Source organism: Carassius gibelio, chromosome A11, assembly GCF_023724105.1.
Source record: "Carassius gibelio isolate Cgi1373 ecotype wild population from Czech Republic chromosome A11, carGib1.2-hapl.c, whole genome shotgun sequence".
Taxonomy (NCBI): domain Eukaryota; kingdom Metazoa; phylum Chordata; class Actinopteri; order Cypriniformes; family Cyprinidae; genus Carassius; species Carassius gibelio.
Genome location: NC_068381.1, coordinates 22,912,321 through 22,933,241, shown reverse-complemented (window position 1 = coordinate 22,933,241; position 20,921 = coordinate 22,912,321). Strand labels below are relative to the sequence as shown.

Genomic DNA, 20,921 nt, shown 5'->3' with positions numbered 1-20,921 from the left:
AAATATATGCAAGTGGAAGTGTTTTGTTGTTTAAACACCTTTATAACGATCGCGTTAGTTGAGCTGTATGCGCGATGGGCGCCGCCATCTTAGTTTGTGCCGCAGACGCAGTTCAGAGAATCAGATCTGTTGGATTTACAACACGTGAATTCATCCACTTCTCCCGAAATACATAAAAGTAAGTGGCTGGTGAACTGGGAGAATAATGGAGTAAACTTTAAAGTTACTTACACAATGTGTATCTGATATGAATAAAATGTGTCTAATTATAATGAAAAAGATTATTATTGCCTCTTCCTTTGACATCAGTGTGTATTTTACAAACTCTAAATGTATAGTTTTTTCTAGTACTTATATGTCTGAAACCTAAAATAAACATTATGTGGTTGAAAACACTGAAAAGTTGTGATGACAGCTCTGAGCGCACTTGTCTCTGGCTCAGCGCCAGCCAACTCGCGAGAGCACATTTGAATTTCACGTCATGCACTGACCGGTGTGGTCTTACACTCCAGGGACTAGCCTAGACTGATCACACCGGTGTGATCGTACGTGCGATGCGAAAGAGTTAAATTAATTGAAACAAAAATATATAAAGCCTATATCGAAATCATCTCGCGACCCCTGCGCCGGGGTCCCGGTCGCGACCCCTACTTTGGGAACCACTGGTCTAGATAGATACAATTTGAAAACTTTCAAAACTTTGATACTGCCTAGACAAAACTTTTTCTGAAAGTTTAAAATGGGTTTCAGTATGTATTAACATGTTACTAGCATGCATAAGAACACCTTTTTTTAAACACATCATATCATATTGTTAGCATGTTTCAACACATTGTTAGCATCCTACTCTTCTATAACATGTTTTAGCATATTTATAGCATGTTTTAGATACACTAAATGTGTTGCGCATTGCTTACCAGTCCCTCCAGAAAAACGCTGATTTTTTTTGTGATTGTTGCGTACAAAAATCCTAGATTTTGAAGCACGTTTTCGTAAAAAATGTAAATTGGTACTGTTCTGTAACAAAAAAGTGCAATCTTACAACTGCAAAGTTGCATCAACTTCTGAGTGAAACTACAAGTGTTAGTAGCCTAGTGAGAAGAAATCACCTTTTTTTCTCTATTTCATCAAACCGCAGTTTTCGCAAGTTCTTGCAATATAATTTGGCTCCACTGTCATGTAACAAATAGGGAAACTGCTTTGCGCTTATTTTTGTTGGCAAATAAGAATGATTTGCGCGCTTCAAGTTTCACCCTGGTTTCACGCGGGGGTTTGCAGATGATCACGTCACGTAATTGTGTCACTTCTTAAGGTTCCCATGGCAAAAGGGGGAAATGGTGCTTTACTTGTGTGAAGTAAACGCAACATTTTTCAACTTTCTGCTAATATATATGTGAGTTTTTTGCAACAAAAATACAAGGATTATGAAATCATGCTAGCCCTGCATATTTTGCTTTCTGAAATCGGCAATTTATGCGGCAAAAGAACTGAATATTTGAAAAAATGCGACCCCGCATAAATATGCGGCCTTTGGCTGATTATGCATTACATCAAGCGATCGCATTATCACGTTTTTCTGGAGGGACTGGCTTACATGTTGTTTTCTTTTAAACTTTGCTAATACTTTTAGCACAACTTTTAACCTACGTCTAGCACAATTCTAACATGTTTTAGACACAATGGATGATTTAGCACTTTGCTAGCATGTTTCTAACATGTTTTAATCTTTTTTAAAAATGTTTTAGCATATTGTTAGTGTTTTTAAACACTGAGGGCCCTATTTTAACGATCTAAACACAAAGTGTAAAGCGCAAGGTGCAGGTTCACTCAGGGCGTGTCCAAATCCACTTTTGCTATTTTAACGACGGAAAACGGTCCATTCACTTTAAGAGCCAGTTGCGCTCGTGCCATGACGGATTTGCTATTTACACGGCAGGATTTGGCAAGCGCAAAGACAGAACACGTCTCCGAGATGAGACTGAGCTACTCGTGTGCGAGCAAATAGAGCCTATTTCTGATACATGCGATGACTATCCATTATGACATGTAGGCACACATATATACATATATATAATTAGCCTACAAAAAATTCTTATGTATTGAAATCCTTTAATTATTAATATTTGTCATGTTTGTGTGCTGCTGTGCATCCCTGTGTTTAATAAGCAGTGTGTATGTGTGTTGTGGAGCCACCTATACTAACACACTCTTTAAATAACAAAGAAAAAACATTGCGGCAGACTTTAGACCAGGTTTGAGTTGGTCTATTGTGCAGTCTGTTTTCAGCTCCTTAAAATAGCAATTTGCCAGCAATGCGCCTAAACACAACTCTTTTTTAGACCAGCACACTCATGGGCGCACAAATGAGCGCAAATGGTTTGTCCTCTTCTTCCGCCACAAATGAGCACCACCACAATTTGCTAATTAAACGATATGGCGCTGAATGGAAAAATGCGAACAGCGCCGGACTGAAACTAGCATTGAGCCGGGTGTATGATAGGGCCCTGAATGTTTTAGCAAATGTCCAAAACTCTAGTTATTGTTGTAAAATTAGAAGTGGGCAGAGTCAGAAGAAGCTTAAATAGTAGTTCAGTATGTTGGTTTTGTGATTGATTCACTTAAATCGTGTGTATTGTTGAGAAGAGTGTGCTGGTATTTAAGTGAACAGATGCACTAGTTTGAACACCAGACACGAAGAAAACACATAACAACCACACAGAACACCCTAGCAACCACATAACAAAACCCTGGCAACCATTCACAAAGTCCTGATGATGTCTTTTGTGTGAACAAACACCACTCAACTTTCTTCAGTCAACTGGCGGAAGAAGAGGACAAACCAGTCTGAGCCCGTCTCACAGTCTCACCCACGCTGTTATCTCTGTGTTTGTAGGATGAACTGCCAGCCAATCAGTGAAGGCATCACACCGGCAACAACGGGAGTAATTAACCACAACGACTTCAATACAGCTGTCATCTTTCAGTTGGGTTATGTGCAAACACATCATCACACTGGGCTCAGACTGAGGAATATTGATCCACACCGCTGTGAAAACTCAGCACACAGTGTATAGCAGTCGTTCGGTCCGAACAGCCGCGTTCTTATCAGAGGAAGAGCAGGTCGTGGCTGGGAGTGGTGCATGGATTGCTCAATAAAACTGGGTTAAAAATATTACGCCTGTGCATGTGTGCGTGTGTGTGTACGTGCTTGTGTGTGACAACAAGCGTGAGTCATCTGCCGCACCTTACATAACTTAATTTCTCTGCTGATTGTACTGACTTGATTGTCTCCCATGGCCACGTCTGCTGCTTTTGTCTCTGAAGAGGCACGACAGCAGTAAAGTATGTTTCTACTGGTGTCGCAATACAGGAACATCCCATATCACTTCTTACACAATCACAGAGTGGAATGCAATCAGTGGCTTAACTAGTGGCTTAACTAGGTCACTCAGTGCTGTGGATCTATATGCCATACAGGCGTTTCTTTCAGAGGAACCCCCGGCTCCCGACAGCTGGCGCTCAATCGAATCAGCTGTCTTCATTCATCCCGTCTCTTGTCCAATCACCACCACTCCCCATGCATTGTGATTGGCCCCCCAGTCAAACAGAATCGGGCCTGAGCTGGGCACGGGCTGCTATGCCATGGAACAGTCCTCTAACACTCAGCGCCTGGCACACGAAACACGTCTGGCGTGCTACATGTGGGTCAGAGGCAGGAGAATGTCAAGGACTTGAGAGGGAACTAAACATGCGGCCAAGAGCCTGATCAGCCCCGTTAGCCTCTGCTGCACGCTGGATGCGTGTCTGTGGTAGAAATGTCCTGGCATGCATGCGGCCGCAGCAGGCGGGAGCTAAATGCAGGCGCACCGCTGCGGTGCTGCTTTAAACAAGGCTTTCATTTCAGAAGAAAGAGGAAGCTTAAGGCACTGATTACAGAATAGGCCTGTGCTGTAATGTCAACCCAATGTCCAGAGCTAACCACTGCTTCTGCCTCGGAGGACTCGCTTTCCCAAACCACAGCTCAGACCCCCTCTAGAGACATTCTGTAACATGAGCCAGCTCGCAGTTTCATCTCTCTAACAGAAGACAGATGTGTAGACAGACTCGAGCGCTGCTGTGGACGTTTGCTTTGTTATTCAGCAGCAGTAAACACAGACGACTACATTCACGCTCCTTCAAACAAACTAATAGATTCTGGATGCAACTTCCAAAAGACAACATTGTTCAACCAATATTTGATAATTACGTTCTATGATTATTGCACATATGAAATGAATACTTAATGAATTCCCCCAAAATTCAAGGGACAAAAACATCCTTTTTTATATCTTTATTTATATCATCTGCTTTAGTTAATATCACTTGAAGAGTAGAGGTTTTTTTTATCTCCAATCACAAATCGCAAATGTGACATTGATTTGATAAACACAAACAGTTCAATAAATAAGTTAAGTGACTTTTTAGACACAACAGTTCCTGTTTTTGCTGTTTCGTCAATGAAAATAGTTTCAGACAAGACACAGCAGAACTGTGTTTCTGAGCAACACAACAGTGTTTCGTTTCTGAATCAGCCCTTTGAACAAATCTGTTGAATGAATGACTCGGTGTTTCACTCGTACAGTGATTTTAGCTTTATATTTAAAGTAGATTTACTTTTTTTCCCCAAAAATTATTAGTAATAAAAATCTGAAAAAGACAAAATGACTGAGAGTAAATAATGCTTACACCCAGAACACAATGACTAACTCTAAACATGCATTAACTTCAAAATATCTGACCACTTTGAAACAACTCAGGCTTTCATTTATAGCCAAACCCAGCAGTGGTTTCTGGGTTAACTCAGCAGATAAGTGAGAGATGGTAATATTATTCCAATGTCTTATGCATGGAGTGAAATCTGGAGGATTGTGGGATGTTTGTGTCAGTGTATAGATGAAAGAGCAGTGTGTGTGTGTGTGTGCATATAGACCCTGTGACGCTGGCCTGTCTCTCAGCAGACCTGTTATGTAAAAGAGAGAAGGGACAGAGATGTTGTAGTCTATATATGTTCTAAATGCATGTTACAGATAGTAAACAATTCATCAAATTCGTGTTTCATAAAAAAAAAAAAAAAAAAAAGAAAAAAAAAAAAAAAAGTTTTATGCTCGTAAATGTCATGACAGGATCTTCCGGTTCACTTTAGGCCCACAGGACTGATGTAAAAGCACGCTCCTCTAAGAGTCTGTCAGAAAGAGGGATTTTGTGGCTCTTAATTTAGACCATTGAAGTCCCTGCATATCATTAGAAGGCGAGGAGGAGGGCACTAATAATAGCAGCGAGTGAGATTGAGACACAGCGCTGCTTCTGTCTGTGTTCTGTGTGTTTACACTGACGCCTGCTGGACACCGCTTTCACAAATGTCACTACACTTGCTGTGAAATCATAATACATTAACACATTAGCGCTAGCAAGAATCGTTTCTGCAGTTGTGTTTTACACTAGTACGGCGAAACTTAAAAAATGTTTCCCAGTTGCCATGTGTGAGGAATTAAAAACGAAACCAAATACTTTGGTTTCTAAAACTGTGTTTGTTTACATCTTCTTCTTCTTCTGTTTTTACTGGCGGTTGGCAAACAGGCCACTGTTCGTTTCCGCCCCCTACAGGACGGAGGATGAAGCTATCTGCTAATTACACCTGCACTGTTGATGTGCATCCTGAAATATAGTCTTAACTGTAATGACATCCTATATCTCTTTCACTTCTATGCGCTTCACAATATATTGATAAATGCTCATCTGTTTCTGATCCACAGTGATTAATATGTTCTTCTTCTGTTTCCACATTTCTTTCTTAGACATTTAGCAGACACTTTTATCCAAAGCGACTAACAAATAAGGAGAACTGAAGTAATTGAAAAAAAAGAGCGATGATACACAAGTGCTATAACAAGTCTCAGTTAGCTTAACACAGAGAAAGGATTTTTAAATCATATAATTAATTAAATAAATAAATAAACAAACAACAAAAAAATATAGAATATGAAAATAATAGATCAAGCTAATGTTAAAGGCTTTTTGTATAATAATTGTATAAAATAATAATATATAACTAAAAAAGTATTAATGTAGGGAGTACAGACGCATGATTAGCTAAACGTTCATTTAAAATACGAAATATACACAATCTGTCTGGATTTCTGACCCATCCGTAAATATTTGGACGTATTTGATATATTGTTGTTTGTTTACATATTGTGAAGCGTCACGTTCTGTCTCACGTCACTTCCGGCGAAGTGGACTCTTTCCCCCCAATACCCCCACTCGCTCTCTCTCTATTCCGTTTGTGGTGCGCTCCGTGTAGCAGGTACTGAGTTTCTCGACACTCGACAGCATCTGAGTGAATCCTGTGAGAGTGTAGATTTGTGTTATTACTCATTTATTACTGAGATCTGAGCTCAGTGCAGTGTTGAGAGACTGTGAGCAGGTTCTGACGGAGAGGGTTAAACACAAGAGCTGTGGAGCTAGCTGTTAGCCGCTAGCTGCTGTCTGTAACGTGTTCTGATGTGTGTGTTGTGTTTGTGTCCGCAGACGGAGATCAGGATGGCCAAGTCTAAGAACCACACCACACACAACCAGTGTAAGAGACCGTGCTCCACTGACCAATGTTTCTCTGTGTGTGTGTGTGTGTGTTTCTGTGCTCCACTGACCGCTGTGTGTGTTTCTGTGCTCCACTGACCGCTGTGTGTTTGTGTGTCTGCAGCTCGAAAGTGGCACAGGAACGGCATCAAGAAGCCCAGGTCTCATCGCTACGAGTCCCTCAAAGGGGTAAGAGTTCTCCTGAGACGGGTGCTGTGAGGACCTCGGTCTCTGTCTGCTGGACCAGCACAGCCTCAGCACGAGTTCACACACACTGTGTAACCTGATCACTCTTATGTTTAATGTCTTGCATGCTAGGACTGTCACTTTTGTTTTAAGACATAAGTGTTAATTGAATCTATTGTAAAATCAATTTTCCACGTCAAAAAAAAAAAGACATTTCCTTTTTTAACACCAAATATAGGACGAACTTAAAGAGAGTGCTGGAAACGCACAAGTCAGCAATATTTCTTATTTATTGTTAGAGCTGTAATCGGCCCTTAAAAGTTAGGCCCGACAGCAGTAGTGTAGCCAGAAAAGAGACTCTGGGTGTGCATATGAAAATCTGGGTGTGCCACGTTTATTGTCAGATTACTGTGCACAATTATGGGATCATATTTGTCGCGCTGCTTCCGTCCAATCATACTCCTAGTGATTTACAGGTCAAGTCAAAATGTAGTTGGTTTAGAATAGATAAATAACTCTTTTGACTCGTGTATGATCATTTTCTTCCAAATACAATCATTTTGAACTTCTGGTATGGTACTTGGACATTTCCAGTCTGGCAACACTGTCTGTTGATGTTGGGCCTGGGGAGGGAGAAATATCTCATCAGGTGTAAGGTTAGGCCTTGTGTCCGGCTGTCCATCAAGTGCTCAGCGCTTGTCATATATCACTATTAATATGCAGTGTTTTCAACCACATAATGTTTATTTTAGGTTTCATACATTTAAATATACATAATCACTAGTAAAACAATACATTGGTAGTTTGTAAAATACACACTGATGTCTATGGAAGCAGCAAAAACTATCTAATCAAATGTAATTTGCAGACCTGTTTTATTCATATATCAGACACACATAGCAGAACAATAAAGTTTACTCTATTCTTCGTCCAGTTCAACAGCCACTTACTTTCATGTATTTCGGGAGAAACTGGGGAATTCAAGTGCTTTACGTTAAATCCGTAAAGCTACGCCACTGCCCGACAGGACCTGAGCCCGAAAGGTTTCGGCCCGAGCCCGACAAGTACATTTTGATTGACAGCTTTTTAAAAGCCTGAACCTGTTTACGGCCCGACATTATTCAAATGTGCGCACACACACAGCTCTTTTATTCATGTTTTAACATAATTTACTCATAACTAACACAGACTAGACCACTTGGAAGTTGGAATAAAGAAATAAAATAAGTCCTCTGTGACATCGTAACATCTCAGCACTCTTAATAGACATAGACGTCACTTCCTGTTTGTTGTTGACGGCTGAACTGCGTTTGAGCTCCGTCACTATATTCTTTTCATTGACTATTTTTAACTTAAAAATCTATTTTATACACCATCGTTTCCGTTTATATAACGCGTGAATATATCCTCTATTGTATTCTACAACAAAAACAATTAGAGCTACTCGCTATCACTAGATTTATTTTGATCTCCCGGGTCCGCTATTAGCTTTTAGCCAGTTAGCATCAGCAAGCGTGGTTGCTGCTAACTGAGCTTACATTGCTAATACTCTATTCACACACATTACCACTGCTGTACTCACTGTTACTTGCTTTAATGGCGGATGAATGTCTCCACTCTGTGCAGCTCGAGCTCGAGGCCGTGGGGAAGCAGATTCGCGACCTGGAACGGAGGCAGGCCGAGCTGAGAGAGCGGAGAGCCGCGCTGGAATCATCCCGGGCTGACGCTCACAAGTCCGGGGTAAGTATACAGCGTGCTGTTAACAGTCCCACCACGTCTACTCCGTGTGTTTCTCTGCGCAGGCCCGGCGCACCCAGGACGCGATCTTCCCAGATGTCCTTCACTGCGACGCCGGGACACCACGGACCCTGGGTGCATCCACAGCGGAGGATGCGAGCCGGGTCCCGGGCGACGACATCTCCCCCTCCTGCCTTCGAGATCTCCATCCAGAACCGCTTCGCTCCCCTCCGCGAGACAGGACGCGACGCTGTGATCATCGGAGACTCCATCGTCCGACACGTAAGTGCTACGTTAGCCGAAGGTAAAGTGCACACTCATTGTTTGCCTGGTGCTCGTGTTCTCGATGTTTCTGCGCAGATACCCGCGATCCTGAAGGACGACGAGAGCCCGAGAGCGGTCGTGCTTCACGCCGGGGTTAACGACACCACGCTGCGGCAGACGGAGACGCTGAAGAGGGACTTCAGGAGCCTGATCGAGACGGTTCGCAGCACGACGCCCGCGGCGACGATCGTCGTGTCAGGACCACTGCCCACGTATCGACGAGGACACGAAAGGTTCAGTAGACTTTTTGCTTTAAATGAATGGTTGTTGTCATGGTGTAAAGAACAGAAACTGCTATTTGTTAATAATTGGAATCTTTTCTGGGAGCGTCCTAGACTGTTTCGCGCTGATGGATTACACCCCAGTCGAGTCGGAGCGGAGCTTCTCTCTGACAACATCTCCAGGACACTTCGCTCCATGTGACTAGTAAGTCAATTCTCAAATAACCATTATGATGAGTTTTGTTCCACCCGCTTAAATGATAAAAGTACTTGTGCTGTAAAACCTATTAAGACTGTGTCTGTTCCCAGAATAGTGAGGTCAAAATATAAATTTAAATATAATGTAGGATCTAGAAAAAATCTTATCGTAATTAAACCAGAAAAATGTAAAGTAAATGAACAAAAACAATTTTTAAAGTTTGGGCTCATAAATATTAGATCACTCACACCAAAAGCAGTCATTGTAAATGAAATGATCACAGATAATAGTTTTGATTTACTCTGCTTGACTGAAACCTGGCTAAAACCAAATGATTATTTTGGTCTAAATGAGTCTACTCCACCAAACTACTGTTATAAGCATGAGCCCCGTCAGACTGGTCGTGGCGGGGGTGTTGCAACAATATATAGTGATATTCTCAATGTTACCCAGAAAACAGGATACAGGTTTAACTCTTTTGAAATACTAATGCTAAATGTTACTCTGTCAGACATGCAAAAGAAATCTAATGTATCTCTTGCTCTGGCTACTGTTTATAGACCACCAGGGCCGTATACAGAATTCCTGAAAGAATTTGCAGATTTCCTCTCAGACCTTCTAGTTACAGTTGATAAGGCGCTAATCATGGGAGATTTTAATATTCACGTTGATAATGCAAATGATACATTAGGACTTGCGTTTACTGACCTAATAAACTCCTTTGGAGTCAAGCAAAATGTCACCGGGCCCACTCATCGTTTTAATCATACACTAGATTTAATTATATCGCATGGCATCGATCTTACTGCTATAGATATTGTACCTCAAAGTGATGATATTACAGACCATTTCCTCGTATCGTGCATGCTGCGTATAACTGATATTAACTATATGTCGCAGCGATACCGTCTGGGCAGAACTATTGTTCCAGCCACCAAAGACAGATTCGCAAATAACCTGCCTGATCTATCTCAACTGCTATTTGTACCCAAAAATACACATGAATTAGACAAAATTACTGACAACATGGGCACTATTTTCTCTAATACATTAGAAGCTGTTGCCCCAATCAAATTGAAAAAAGTTAGAGAAAAACGTACTGTACCATGGTATAACAGTAATACTCACTCTCTCAAGAAAGTAACTCGTAGTCTTGAACGCAAATGGAGAAAAACTAACTTAGAAGTTTTTAGAATTGCATGGAAAAACAGTATGTCCAGCTATAGACAGGCTCTAAAAACTGCTAGGGCAGAGCATATACACAAACTCATTGAAAATAACCAAAACAATCCAAGGTTTTTATTTAACACAGTGGCTAAGTTAACAAATTACCAGATGCCACCTGATTCAAATATTCCACCAACGTTAAATAGTAATGACTTTATGAATTTCTTCACTGATAAAATAGATAACATTAGAAATACAATAGCGAATGTAGATTCTACAGCATCTAACACTTCAGTTTCATCCATCGCACCCAAAGATAAACTGCAGCGCTTTACAACCATAGGACAGGAAGAGCTAAATAAACTTATCACTGTATCTAAACCAACAACATGTTTATTAGATCCTGTACCCACTAAATTACTGAAAGAGCTGTTACCTGTAGCCGAAGAACCGCTTCTCAATATCATAAACTCGTCGTTATCTTTAGGACACGTCCCAAAACCATTCAAGCTGGCGGTTATCAAGCCTCTTATTAAGAAACCAAAACTAGATCCTAGTGTACTGGCAAATTATAGGCCTATTTCAAATCTTCCATTTATGTCTAAAATTTTAGAAAAAGTTGTGTCTGCTCAATTGAGCACCTTCCTGCATAAAAATGATCTGTATGAAGAATTTCAGTCAGGTTTCAGGCCCCACCATAGCACAGAAACTGCACTTGTTAAAATTACAAATGACCTGCTCCTTGCGTCAGACCAAGGCTGCATCTCATTTCTAGTCTTACTTGATCTTAGTGCTGCGTTCGACACCATAGATCATGACATACTCATAGATCGATTACAAAACTATACAGGTATTCAAGGGCAGGCTCTAAGATGGTTTAGATCCTACCTGTCCGATCGCTACCATTTTGTTTACTTAAATGGGGAGTCATCTCATTTATCATCAGTAAAATATGGAGTGCCACAAGGATCCGTCCTAGGTCCCCTTCTATTTTCAATATACATGTTGCCCCTTGGTAATATTATTAGAAAATACGGAATTAGCTTCCACTGTTATGCTGATGATACTCAGCTATATATATCAACGAGACCAGATGAAACTTCCCAATTATCTAAGCTAACAGAGTGTGTTAAAAATGTAAAAGATTGGATGACAAAGAATTTTCTCCAATTAAATTCGGATAAGACGGAGATATTAATTATTGGACCAAAAAACACTACACAGAATCTTGTAGATTACAATCTGCAACTAGACGGATGTACTGTAACTTCCTCTACAGTCAGAAATCTGGGTGTTATATTAGACAGCAATTTGTCTTTTGAAAATCATATTTCCAATGTTACAAAAATTGCATTCTTCCATCTTAGAAACATTGCCAAGCTACGAAACATGTTATCTGTTTCTGATGCAGAAAAGCTAGTTCATGCATTCATGACCTCTAGACTGGACTATTGTAATGCACTTCTAGGTGGTTGTCCTGCTTCTTCAATAAACAAGCTACAGGTCGTCCAAAATGCAGCAGCGAGAGTCCTTACGAGGTCAAGAAAATATGATCATATTACCCCAATTTTACAGTCTCTGCACTGGCTACCTATTAAGTTCCGCATCAGTTACAAATTATCATTACTTACCTATAAGGCCCTAAATGGTTTAGCTCCTGCGTACCTAACTAGCCTTCTACCACGTTACAACCCATCACGCACCCTAAGGTCACAAAACGCTGGACTTTTAGTAGTTCCTAGGATAGCAAAGTCCACTAAAGGAGGTAGAGCTTTCTCACATTTGGCTCCCAAACTCTGGAATAGCCTTCCTGATAATGTTCGGGGTTCAGACACACTCTCTTTGTTTAAATCTAGATTAAAAACACATCTCTTTCGCCAAGCATTCGAATAATGTATCTTTTTAATTGTGAGTGTAGTTGCATCTGATCAAAGGTGCATTTTTATTCATTAGCTTGGGTTAAACTAATTTTACTTTGTTGGATCAGCAGCTATGCTAATGATGTCTGTATTTTGTTTCTATGTTTTGCCACGGGATTCACATCCCGTGGTAACTAGGATTTACACAAGCTCCAGTCTGGATCCAGAACACCTGAGAAGAGATGATGCTGACCCTCAGAGGACCTCAGATGATGCTAACCCTGAATCAACAAACAGAACTAACAATTATTCCTAAATGTGTGACTTAATCATATAATAACTTAATTAATAATATTGATAGTTCATCGTCTAGCTGACTACGTCTTGTATTATTATTATTTTTTAGTTTTTCTAAAATCCTGTCAAATGTGCACAAACTACTAGCTACTACTAAATATTGTAGAAACATAATTTTCTGTAAAGTTGCTTTGTAACGATTTGTTTTGTAAAAAGCGCTATACAAATAAACTTGAATTGAAAATTGAATTGAACATAGACTCATTTAACCTATTAATAGACCAACGCACCAATAAAAACAAGTTTTTTTAACAAAATTAAATTAAGATAAATTTTAAATTAAGATGGGTATTTGGCAATAACGAAATTAAGATAAAGGCTCCGCAGGATTTGCTTCGCCACTATCAGCTGACATTTAATAAAAGAATAATGCCAACATTAGTGTATGTACTCTGTCCACATTATGCATTTAAGAATCAATGAATATTTAGTTATTATTTGGAAAAACTCACAGAGATTAGGCTAGGTCTACATGTTTTTGTGGAGGAAAATGATTGAATCCACTGTAGATGGCTTCAGCGCGCTCCTGCGCTCACTGAAGGTGCGTCATTATTCTCATTATAAACATGGTCAAAACTTTTCAACAACCCAGACTTTACTTTAGTTACTGGTGCAACCAAAACATAATCACCAGAGGCAAGCCTCCGTTACACCTTACACATACATTTCACATCTTTCTCGTGCTAATCGAAACACATCACATGACCGCTCGTTTACCTCGCAAACCGGAGCGCCCACGTAAGATGATAGAAATTAAGCCCGAACCCGACAGGCCGATCTTCAGCTCTAATTGGCATGAAGTTTCGTGCAGAATAACAAACAGCAACAGGAGTACAACATCTCGGAAAAAAAATGTATGCTGAGGGGACTGCTGCCATAACATAAATGAAAAACATCACTGCAGGTTTCATCCCGGCTGCATTTATGATTTAGACAATTCAAGGCAACTAGGCTGCGCAAGGTGGGGGTATTACTGCCAATCTTTCACCACAGAAGCGTGTCGCTGTCAGCTGGCAATGGTGACTCCTTTTCATAACTCAGCATCTCCTGTAAGAGGTCGCTTTCCTAAAGGAGCGTAAAATTGCTGGTATTTTCTGTCTAGCTTTCTGTATTCTTTATTTTCTTTTTCTGCTTGTTTGTGAGATTTATTACATCTATATATTTTTTATTGTTTAATTATTTAAGGAAAAGTGACAGCCCTATTGCATGCACTATGTGATTCCAGCAATGTTTCCGTTAAATCCCAGTTCTCACTGAATTTAGGACTAACTGTTTTTTTTGTTTTGTTTTTTTTTGTCATTCAGGGTTTCTGTTTTAAAAAATGGATAAAAAGTTAACAATAATAAAACTGATGAGATGATGATAATAATAATACGAATCCTGCTAATAAGAACAGTTAAAATGCACCAAGGATTAATGAGCTGTTGAATTCATGAATATTAATCGTGAGCGTTTGCTCCAACTGATTTGCTTAAATCAAAACAGAGATGATAATAGGAGAGTGCCAGCCAATGAGATTGGTGTTTGTGCATTAGCTCCACCCACTACTGGAGAACCAGGCAGTTCTTAAATGCTGAAGAATTCCACAAGGAATGCTGTTATTTTGACAGGAAACTACAACAAGAAAATTGTTTACATATAACATGAAACTCTCAAGCGCTTAGTCAGTGTTCGTGAGTGAACATATATCTGAGTTAAACTTTCACTTTACCTCAAACTCAAACACTGGTGAGTAAAACCTGAGAAATCATCAGCCATTGTCTAATATCAGACATCATTTAGTCTCTCAGAGTGACGTCAAGCGATGCATGATGAAGCCTCAAAGAGTCACAAGAGTCAGAATTGGTCTCAGAATCAGATGAAAAGCCTAATACAGTGTGAAAACAGCAGTGCTTGATTCCTGATTAGACGCTCATAGAGCAATGATACGAATGTTGAAAACACGATGAGGATGAACAACATGTTACTTAGCACACCTTACCAACCGCACACAACTTCTCTTATGCCTTAAGTAGGTTGAAAATCGATTCAAATGTGTGATGATCAAGGGGCAAGGAACTCTACCGGAAGTTGAAGTCGGGTGGGGGCTGCCATCTTTTAGCAGAACTTCACTTGCGTTAGCATTCCCATTGACTCCCATTCATTTTCGCGTCACTTTGACAGCGAATAACTTTACATCTGAGGCGTTTAAAGACTCTGTTTGTCCATTATTTATTTCTAAAGATACACAACAATGTATAAAGGGCTCCATTACCTTCTATGTTACATTATGGCCCCGTAGAAACAGTTTTTGTAAAAAATAGGCTAACGATTGCGTCATAACCACTCGTCTCTCTGTCGCATTACCGTACAGACAGGAGGAGAAGCTCGCAGGCAATTAACTTAATATGGCGTACTGGCATTACATTTTAAAATACTATACAAAATAATTAATCAGAATACTTACTCCTGCTCACTCACAACAAAGAACTCCCCGCTCAAGCTCGCCGTCTCTGCAAGATTAACGATGGCAGTTTGCACGCACAGCTACTAGAAGATTTACATCTGTCAGACAGGTTGCTGACATCGTCAAGCTTAGTTTGAGTCTGCGCGTCAGAAACGGAAGTGCTAAAAAACGCTAAAAATGGGCTTCATTTGTCTCAATTGAGTTCCAATGGGGTCGCTGTGTCCATTTCTTTTACTGTCTATGGTGATGATTCAACAAGGGTGAGATGCTAAACAAATTTCGATTCATTTAGTGGCATGAGTTTATATGAATGTATGTGTGACGGGAACTTGCTGTCTTTAGAAGAGTTTAGATGCTAGTGCCTCTGTATAATGCATATTAAAGTTCAGAAGCGCAGCGCTGCTTTGTTTACAGCGGTAACCAGGGAAACACTGCATCATAAGTGCAGCACTGCTTTGTTTACAGCGGTAACCAGGGAAACACTGCATCATAAGTGCAGCACTGCTTTGTTTACAGTGGTAACCAAGGAAACACTGTATCATAAGTGCAGCACTGCTTTGTTTACAGCGGTAACCAGGGAAACGCTTTAAGCTCCACCTGCTGGCAGAGAGTGGATCTGCGTCTCGATCAGCTCAAATGCTGTTTCGGTGGATTCACAAAACTGAAGTCAAACCATTGTGTTTTTGCGTCAAATGTAAACTAATTTAGATTAAAGCTGCTCATGTTCAATGTATGCAGCTTCTTTGTTGAAAATTCAGTTGTTGCCTCTCATTTTAAATGGAGAGAGCACACAAAGCTCTTTGTAAAGAGATTTGTTGCATTTGTGTTACGCCTTTGATTTGGGGTTTGTTTTAAAATTTTAGTTTTGTTATTTACATTATATTAGTGTAGTATTAGATAAGTGTTATAATAGTTTATTATTATAGTGTTATATTTAAATTTCACAAAGAAATGTGCAGCACTTTGTCAAATAAATAATAAAAGGTCACATTTAATTTATAATTTGTCTTAAATCTCATTTTGTAAAAAAAAAAAAAGAAAAAAATTGAAATGAATTTGGGGACTCTTGACACGGGGGTGGTCTCATTCCAAAGAGGGGCTCTAGATGTACACTCAGTCTGTGTGCTAGAAGATTCTCTTGAGAGAATATTGAAAAATACTTGCATTTACAGACTTCTGCCCTTATTTAGATTTCAATAATAGAAAATTATACATCTTATTTAAAAAAAAAAAAATCAAACAAAATGTATGTTTTTTTATGACCTTCAAACACGACTGAATGAATTCTAGTTGCAATTTTTTCATTATGCAGGTTTTTTCTCCGGATACTCTTAGCACCGTATTACAGAGTCTCTAAAAGGACCTTTGCACACATCTAGAATACACAGACGTTGGAGCGTGCACACAGCTGTATTGTGCCAGCGGTCCGTTCATGTCATGTTCTCTGCAGTACAGAGGATGATGAATTGGACATAAGGCCTTGATATCAGAGGTGCTTCCCAAGGAAAGCCATGTGTTGAGCAAATAGATCTCTGTTAATTCATGTGCATCCGTGCTCTCGTTTCTTCATGAGAAGATGACAGTGATGCACAGAGGAAGGTGGTTACAGTATATAAAACTAGAAAATCTAATGCATAAGTGAACAAAATATTCCCGTCAATATGTCAATAGTTTATTGAGGGCATGAAAAGCTTTCTTGTGTGCATGCAAAAAAATCAATAATAATAAAAACTGTGATAGATATTCACAGATGACTGTACTATATACCGAATATAAATCTGGAAATACTGCTGTATGAATGATTTATGTTCAATATGTTCTGGAAAGCTGCTGAATTTGAGTCATTGGAGAATGTGTAGGAACCCTGTTATCTTTATTATTCATCATACTTGACGAAGAATTTTCTCTAACATTGATGGCTACAAAATAAAGTCCAATCTAAATTGCTGTTTACTTTGATCTGATCAGCACTCTGGTAATCGTTAACCGTATTTTCCGCACTACAAGGCGCACTTAAAAGCCTTTCATTTTCTCAAAAAAAGACAGTGTCTGTCAAAATGTTGAGATTCCCTTTAGCACAGCTCCATCTAGTGGATGCATAACACAAACCCAGTCAAGCGTTTGACTGCAGTGTCTTCTGTTCTATGCGCTTTATAATCCGGTGCGCCCTATATATGAGAACAGTTCTGAAATAGGCCATTCGTTGAAGGTGCGCCTTATAGTGTGGAAAATACAGTAATTGTCTCTGCTCCACTTTGAGTTTATTATCAAGTTGACAGAATCTTAAAGCTGAAACTGTGTTTTATATCAGAAGTAGTAAAGCACGAAGCTCCCTCTGATTATGAGAGAAAACACCGAGACTGGAAGAAGTGTGTGTTCAGAGCACTGGCTGTTGTGTCATCAGGTTTGTGTGTGTTTATTCATGCATGCGTTGTGTTTCAGGTGGACCCTAAGTTCCTGAGGAACATGCGCTTTGCCAAGAAACACAACAAGAAGGGGAGGAAGACCATCGCCAAGAGAGAGGCGTGCAAATAGATGAGGACAGACCCCAGAGACTTCACACCATCCTCAATAAAGCTGTGCTTTGACCAAGTCTCTTGCTTGTCTGGTTTGACTGTTGTATAGCATGTAGACACACACGGAGCTGAAGGTGAGACGAGCTGATGATCAGTGGCTTTACTGGAGAGACTAGCACACTCGTCCTCGTGAGGTTACAGACCTGAGGTGTGCTCAGGTGTGTGTTCTTGTTCTGAGACATCAGTGGCTCATCATGTGACACTGACAAAAACATAGTTACTGCCAGCTGATTGAGGTATAATCTCCAACTTCATTGTTTATTCAGTGATGGAAGCATCATTTATTCCACACAATTACTATGAAAGTGTCTTTCTGTCTTAGAGTAAAAGAAAAATCACTTTATTTGTCACTAATGTGTATTCATCAGTTTCTTTACATCTTATAGTGTTTGCATGTCTAATTTGTGACTCAACTTTTTGAAATGGGCTTAAAACTTGAGTTCATTATAGATTTACACATGAATCCTAATGATATTAGTCTTCTCTATGAAGCAAATCAGATTTGTACTCTAAACTGTGTAATTGAGGTCATTCCAGACCATGATCTCGCTGATCACAATAGTCTAATGTTTTTGGTGAACTCGTCGGTTTTCTCTTGCATTAAAAGTCCTACGCCTCTACTTGAGTTCATTCACCTTTCTGAAGTTTAATGTTCACCACAATCAAACTAGCTAAAAAAATATGTCCATTAATGTCCTAAATCAACTGAAACAGATTACAATGTGCGCCAAAAAAAAAAAAGACATTTGATGGCACTTGGCTTCAAACATCAAGTGTGTGAGAGACTCTTCAGCTCTCAGTGATGCGCACAATAATAACGATCAAATATACAGTTATTTCATATAGATCTCAGTATCAATTCAGATGTAAGCCTAAATAATGTACATGGAAGGGGCTTAAAAAAATATATTTTAGCACCATTTTGAAGTTGGGTTAAATTCAGTATTTGCTTGCATTCACTGAGTGTACTTAAACGAGCAACATTAAAATAAAGTATGTAAGTTATTACAGTTCACATATAACAATCAAGTGTCTATGTATTCAAATGAAAAACTGAATGAGGAAGGTATGACCTGCAATAGCCTATTTTAAAGACTCATACTGGTATCTAGGGTGTAAGGGTTAATGGTGCCACCTGGTGATCAACGGTAAAAAGGACAAATTTTACCTCTTCCCAACAGGGAAAAACACCAACAATCAAGAATGCATGATTTTATGGTGTCATGGCTTTGCAATCAAAAAATGTAGTTATAATGGAAGTCAATGGGGCAAAAACAGCCACAAACAAATTCCAATCTGATGTTGCACAAAAACTTTGCATCAAAGCCAGTATTGTTACTAATCTTTGACATGCCCAAGACTGTGATAAAAGGTTAAAAAATATCCATTCCACAATCACTAATTAGATTGAAAATAAGTCATTTTGTGTGTGCCCCCCCCCCCCCCCCCCAAAAAAAACAAAAAACAAAAAAACAAATTGGTGAACTCTTTTATGAACTTTACTGTAGTGAATTTGCCCACAGTGTATTGAGTTTTCGAAATTTTTCAAAGCATTTTCCCACAATGTGTCAAAATAAGATTTGATTTTTGATTATATTTTAGATCACCAGAAATCATTCCATTTGCTAAAACATGGAAATTTGTGACCAAATTAAGACTCAACATTACCCCCTAGTGGACAAAAACGTCTCCAACACAACAATGTCAGGGATCAAGATATGGGACACAATATGCAGAATGAGCAGACAAGGGTATTTTATTAACAAAAAACATAGACTGAAACAGTTGGAGGAATTTGCAGTGAACCCGTTCAAACAGAGGGGCAGGGCAGACAGCAATATGGGCAGGATACGCCGAGACAGGCCAAGACGACCATGGGCTCGAGCACAGAGGAGGCAGCTCCAGAGGAAGGGCCAGGCAGACACAGGAAACCCGTGGCTTTAAGTGAAACTCCAATGTCACACCAGTCTAAACGCCAGGTAGAGACTCACGGGACCAGAGACTTGACACGTGAGAGAGGGGAGCTGCTTTGAGGCAGTGGCGTTCAGTGGCCAGGGAATCGGAGTTTAGGCAAGACAGGACAAACACCAAATCAAACAAGATGAGACTCAAAATGCCACAAAACAGACAGTTGAAAACAAAAATGTGAACAAAGTAAGAGAAATAACCAAAACTACCTAAAGATATAAGCAAAGAGTAAAAACAAAAACCAAGACCCAAAACTGGAATCACTTAAACAAGAGTAGATGAAAACCTAAATCAAATGAGAAATAAAAATAGATCAGAATGCACAAAATGTATTTCTTTTTCCTTTCTTTTTAAACTAGACAAAACTAAAGACCAAAAAGGATATAAAATAACTAGATAAGAGATATTAAAAAAATGCCAAAACGAACCAGCAGCGAAAGAGGCCAAGAGAACCCAATATATAGAGCAGCACACATGAGGATCAGGTGAAAACAATCAGTGAGGAGCACGTGGCAGACATAGAGACAGAACCATGTGCTAAGACACAAAACAAACAAAGAAACATTGACCAGAGACGATACGGACAAGGCTGGACTGGGACAAAAAATCAGCCCTGGACTTCATCCAGACCGGCCCACTATTCACATTAACATGTGCGCGCGCGCACACACACACACACACACACACACACACACTACATGTCTATACATACATTAATCTGCATGTAAAATTACTGATTAGAATGTATTACTATCAAAACCAAGAAAAAAATATTAAAATAATAAACAAAGAAAATGCAAATGATTTTATCAGGCTTTATTTTAAATATCTAAAGGTCTTAATTGATGTGCTTCTTATTAATCTAATAGTGCAGCAACATAACACTTTTTTTTTTATTATTAATTATATTACACATATTACCTCTGACCTGTTGTCTGCTTAAAGTAGGCTAGTATTAAGACCACTGATCTACACTAAATGTTTTATAAAGACCACTGATCTACAATAAAATAAAAGAGTAATTAAGACAAAGAACGTTGTGTAGTGATTTATTTAAAAAAATTTCTTAACATGATCAAAGGCCTTTAGAAATCCTTGAAGTAGACTGGCTGATATGTTCAAATGCAGAGCTCAATGCTAGGGTTCAAAACTGTACTTGCCCTGCTAAAAATAAAAACATACAAAAATTGCTATTGTTTTCTTTGTAAATAAGCTGCAATCTCATTTCACAATTCCAATTTCAATACCACAATAAACACTAACTAT

General features: G+C 39.4%; 1 protein-coding gene across 2 annotated transcripts; it reads left to right on the top strand.

The window, feature by feature from the left end:
- Positions 1-6,242: 6,242 nt before the first annotated feature.
- LOC128022719 (60S ribosomal protein L29) lies at positions 6,243-17,704 on the top strand. Of its 2 annotated transcripts, none has more exons than XM_052610527.1 (4): positions 6,243-6,343; positions 6,568-6,616; positions 6,740-6,804; positions 17,554-17,704. In XM_052610527.1, the coding sequence occupies exons 2-4, from the start codon at positions 6,580-6,582 to the stop codon at positions 17,644-17,646; spliced, it is 195 nt and encodes a 64-aa protein (XP_052466487.1). In that variant the 5' UTR covers positions 6,243-6,343; positions 6,568-6,579; the 3' UTR covers positions 17,647-17,704. The 2 variants fall into 2 exon arrangements, with proteins under 2 accessions (XP_052466487.1, XP_052466488.1); XM_052610528.1 differs by having other exon boundaries at positions 6,309-6,385.
- The last annotated feature ends 3,217 nt before the right edge of the window (positions 17,705-20,921 follow it).

Bases quoted from the DNA above. Each gene is read 5' to 3' on its own strand.
- LOC128022719 (XM_052610527.1), top strand. From the start codon at position 6,580: ATGGCCAAGTCTAAGAACCACACCACACACAACCAGT. The intron at 6,617-6,739 runs GTAAGAGACCGT...GTGTGTCTGCAG, and splicing joins CCACACCACACACAACCAGT to CTCGAAAGTGGCACAGGAAC. The intron at 6,805-17,553 runs GTAAGAGTTCTC...GTTGTGTTTCAG, and splicing joins GCTACGAGTCCCTCAAAGGG to GTGGACCCTAAGTTCCTGAG.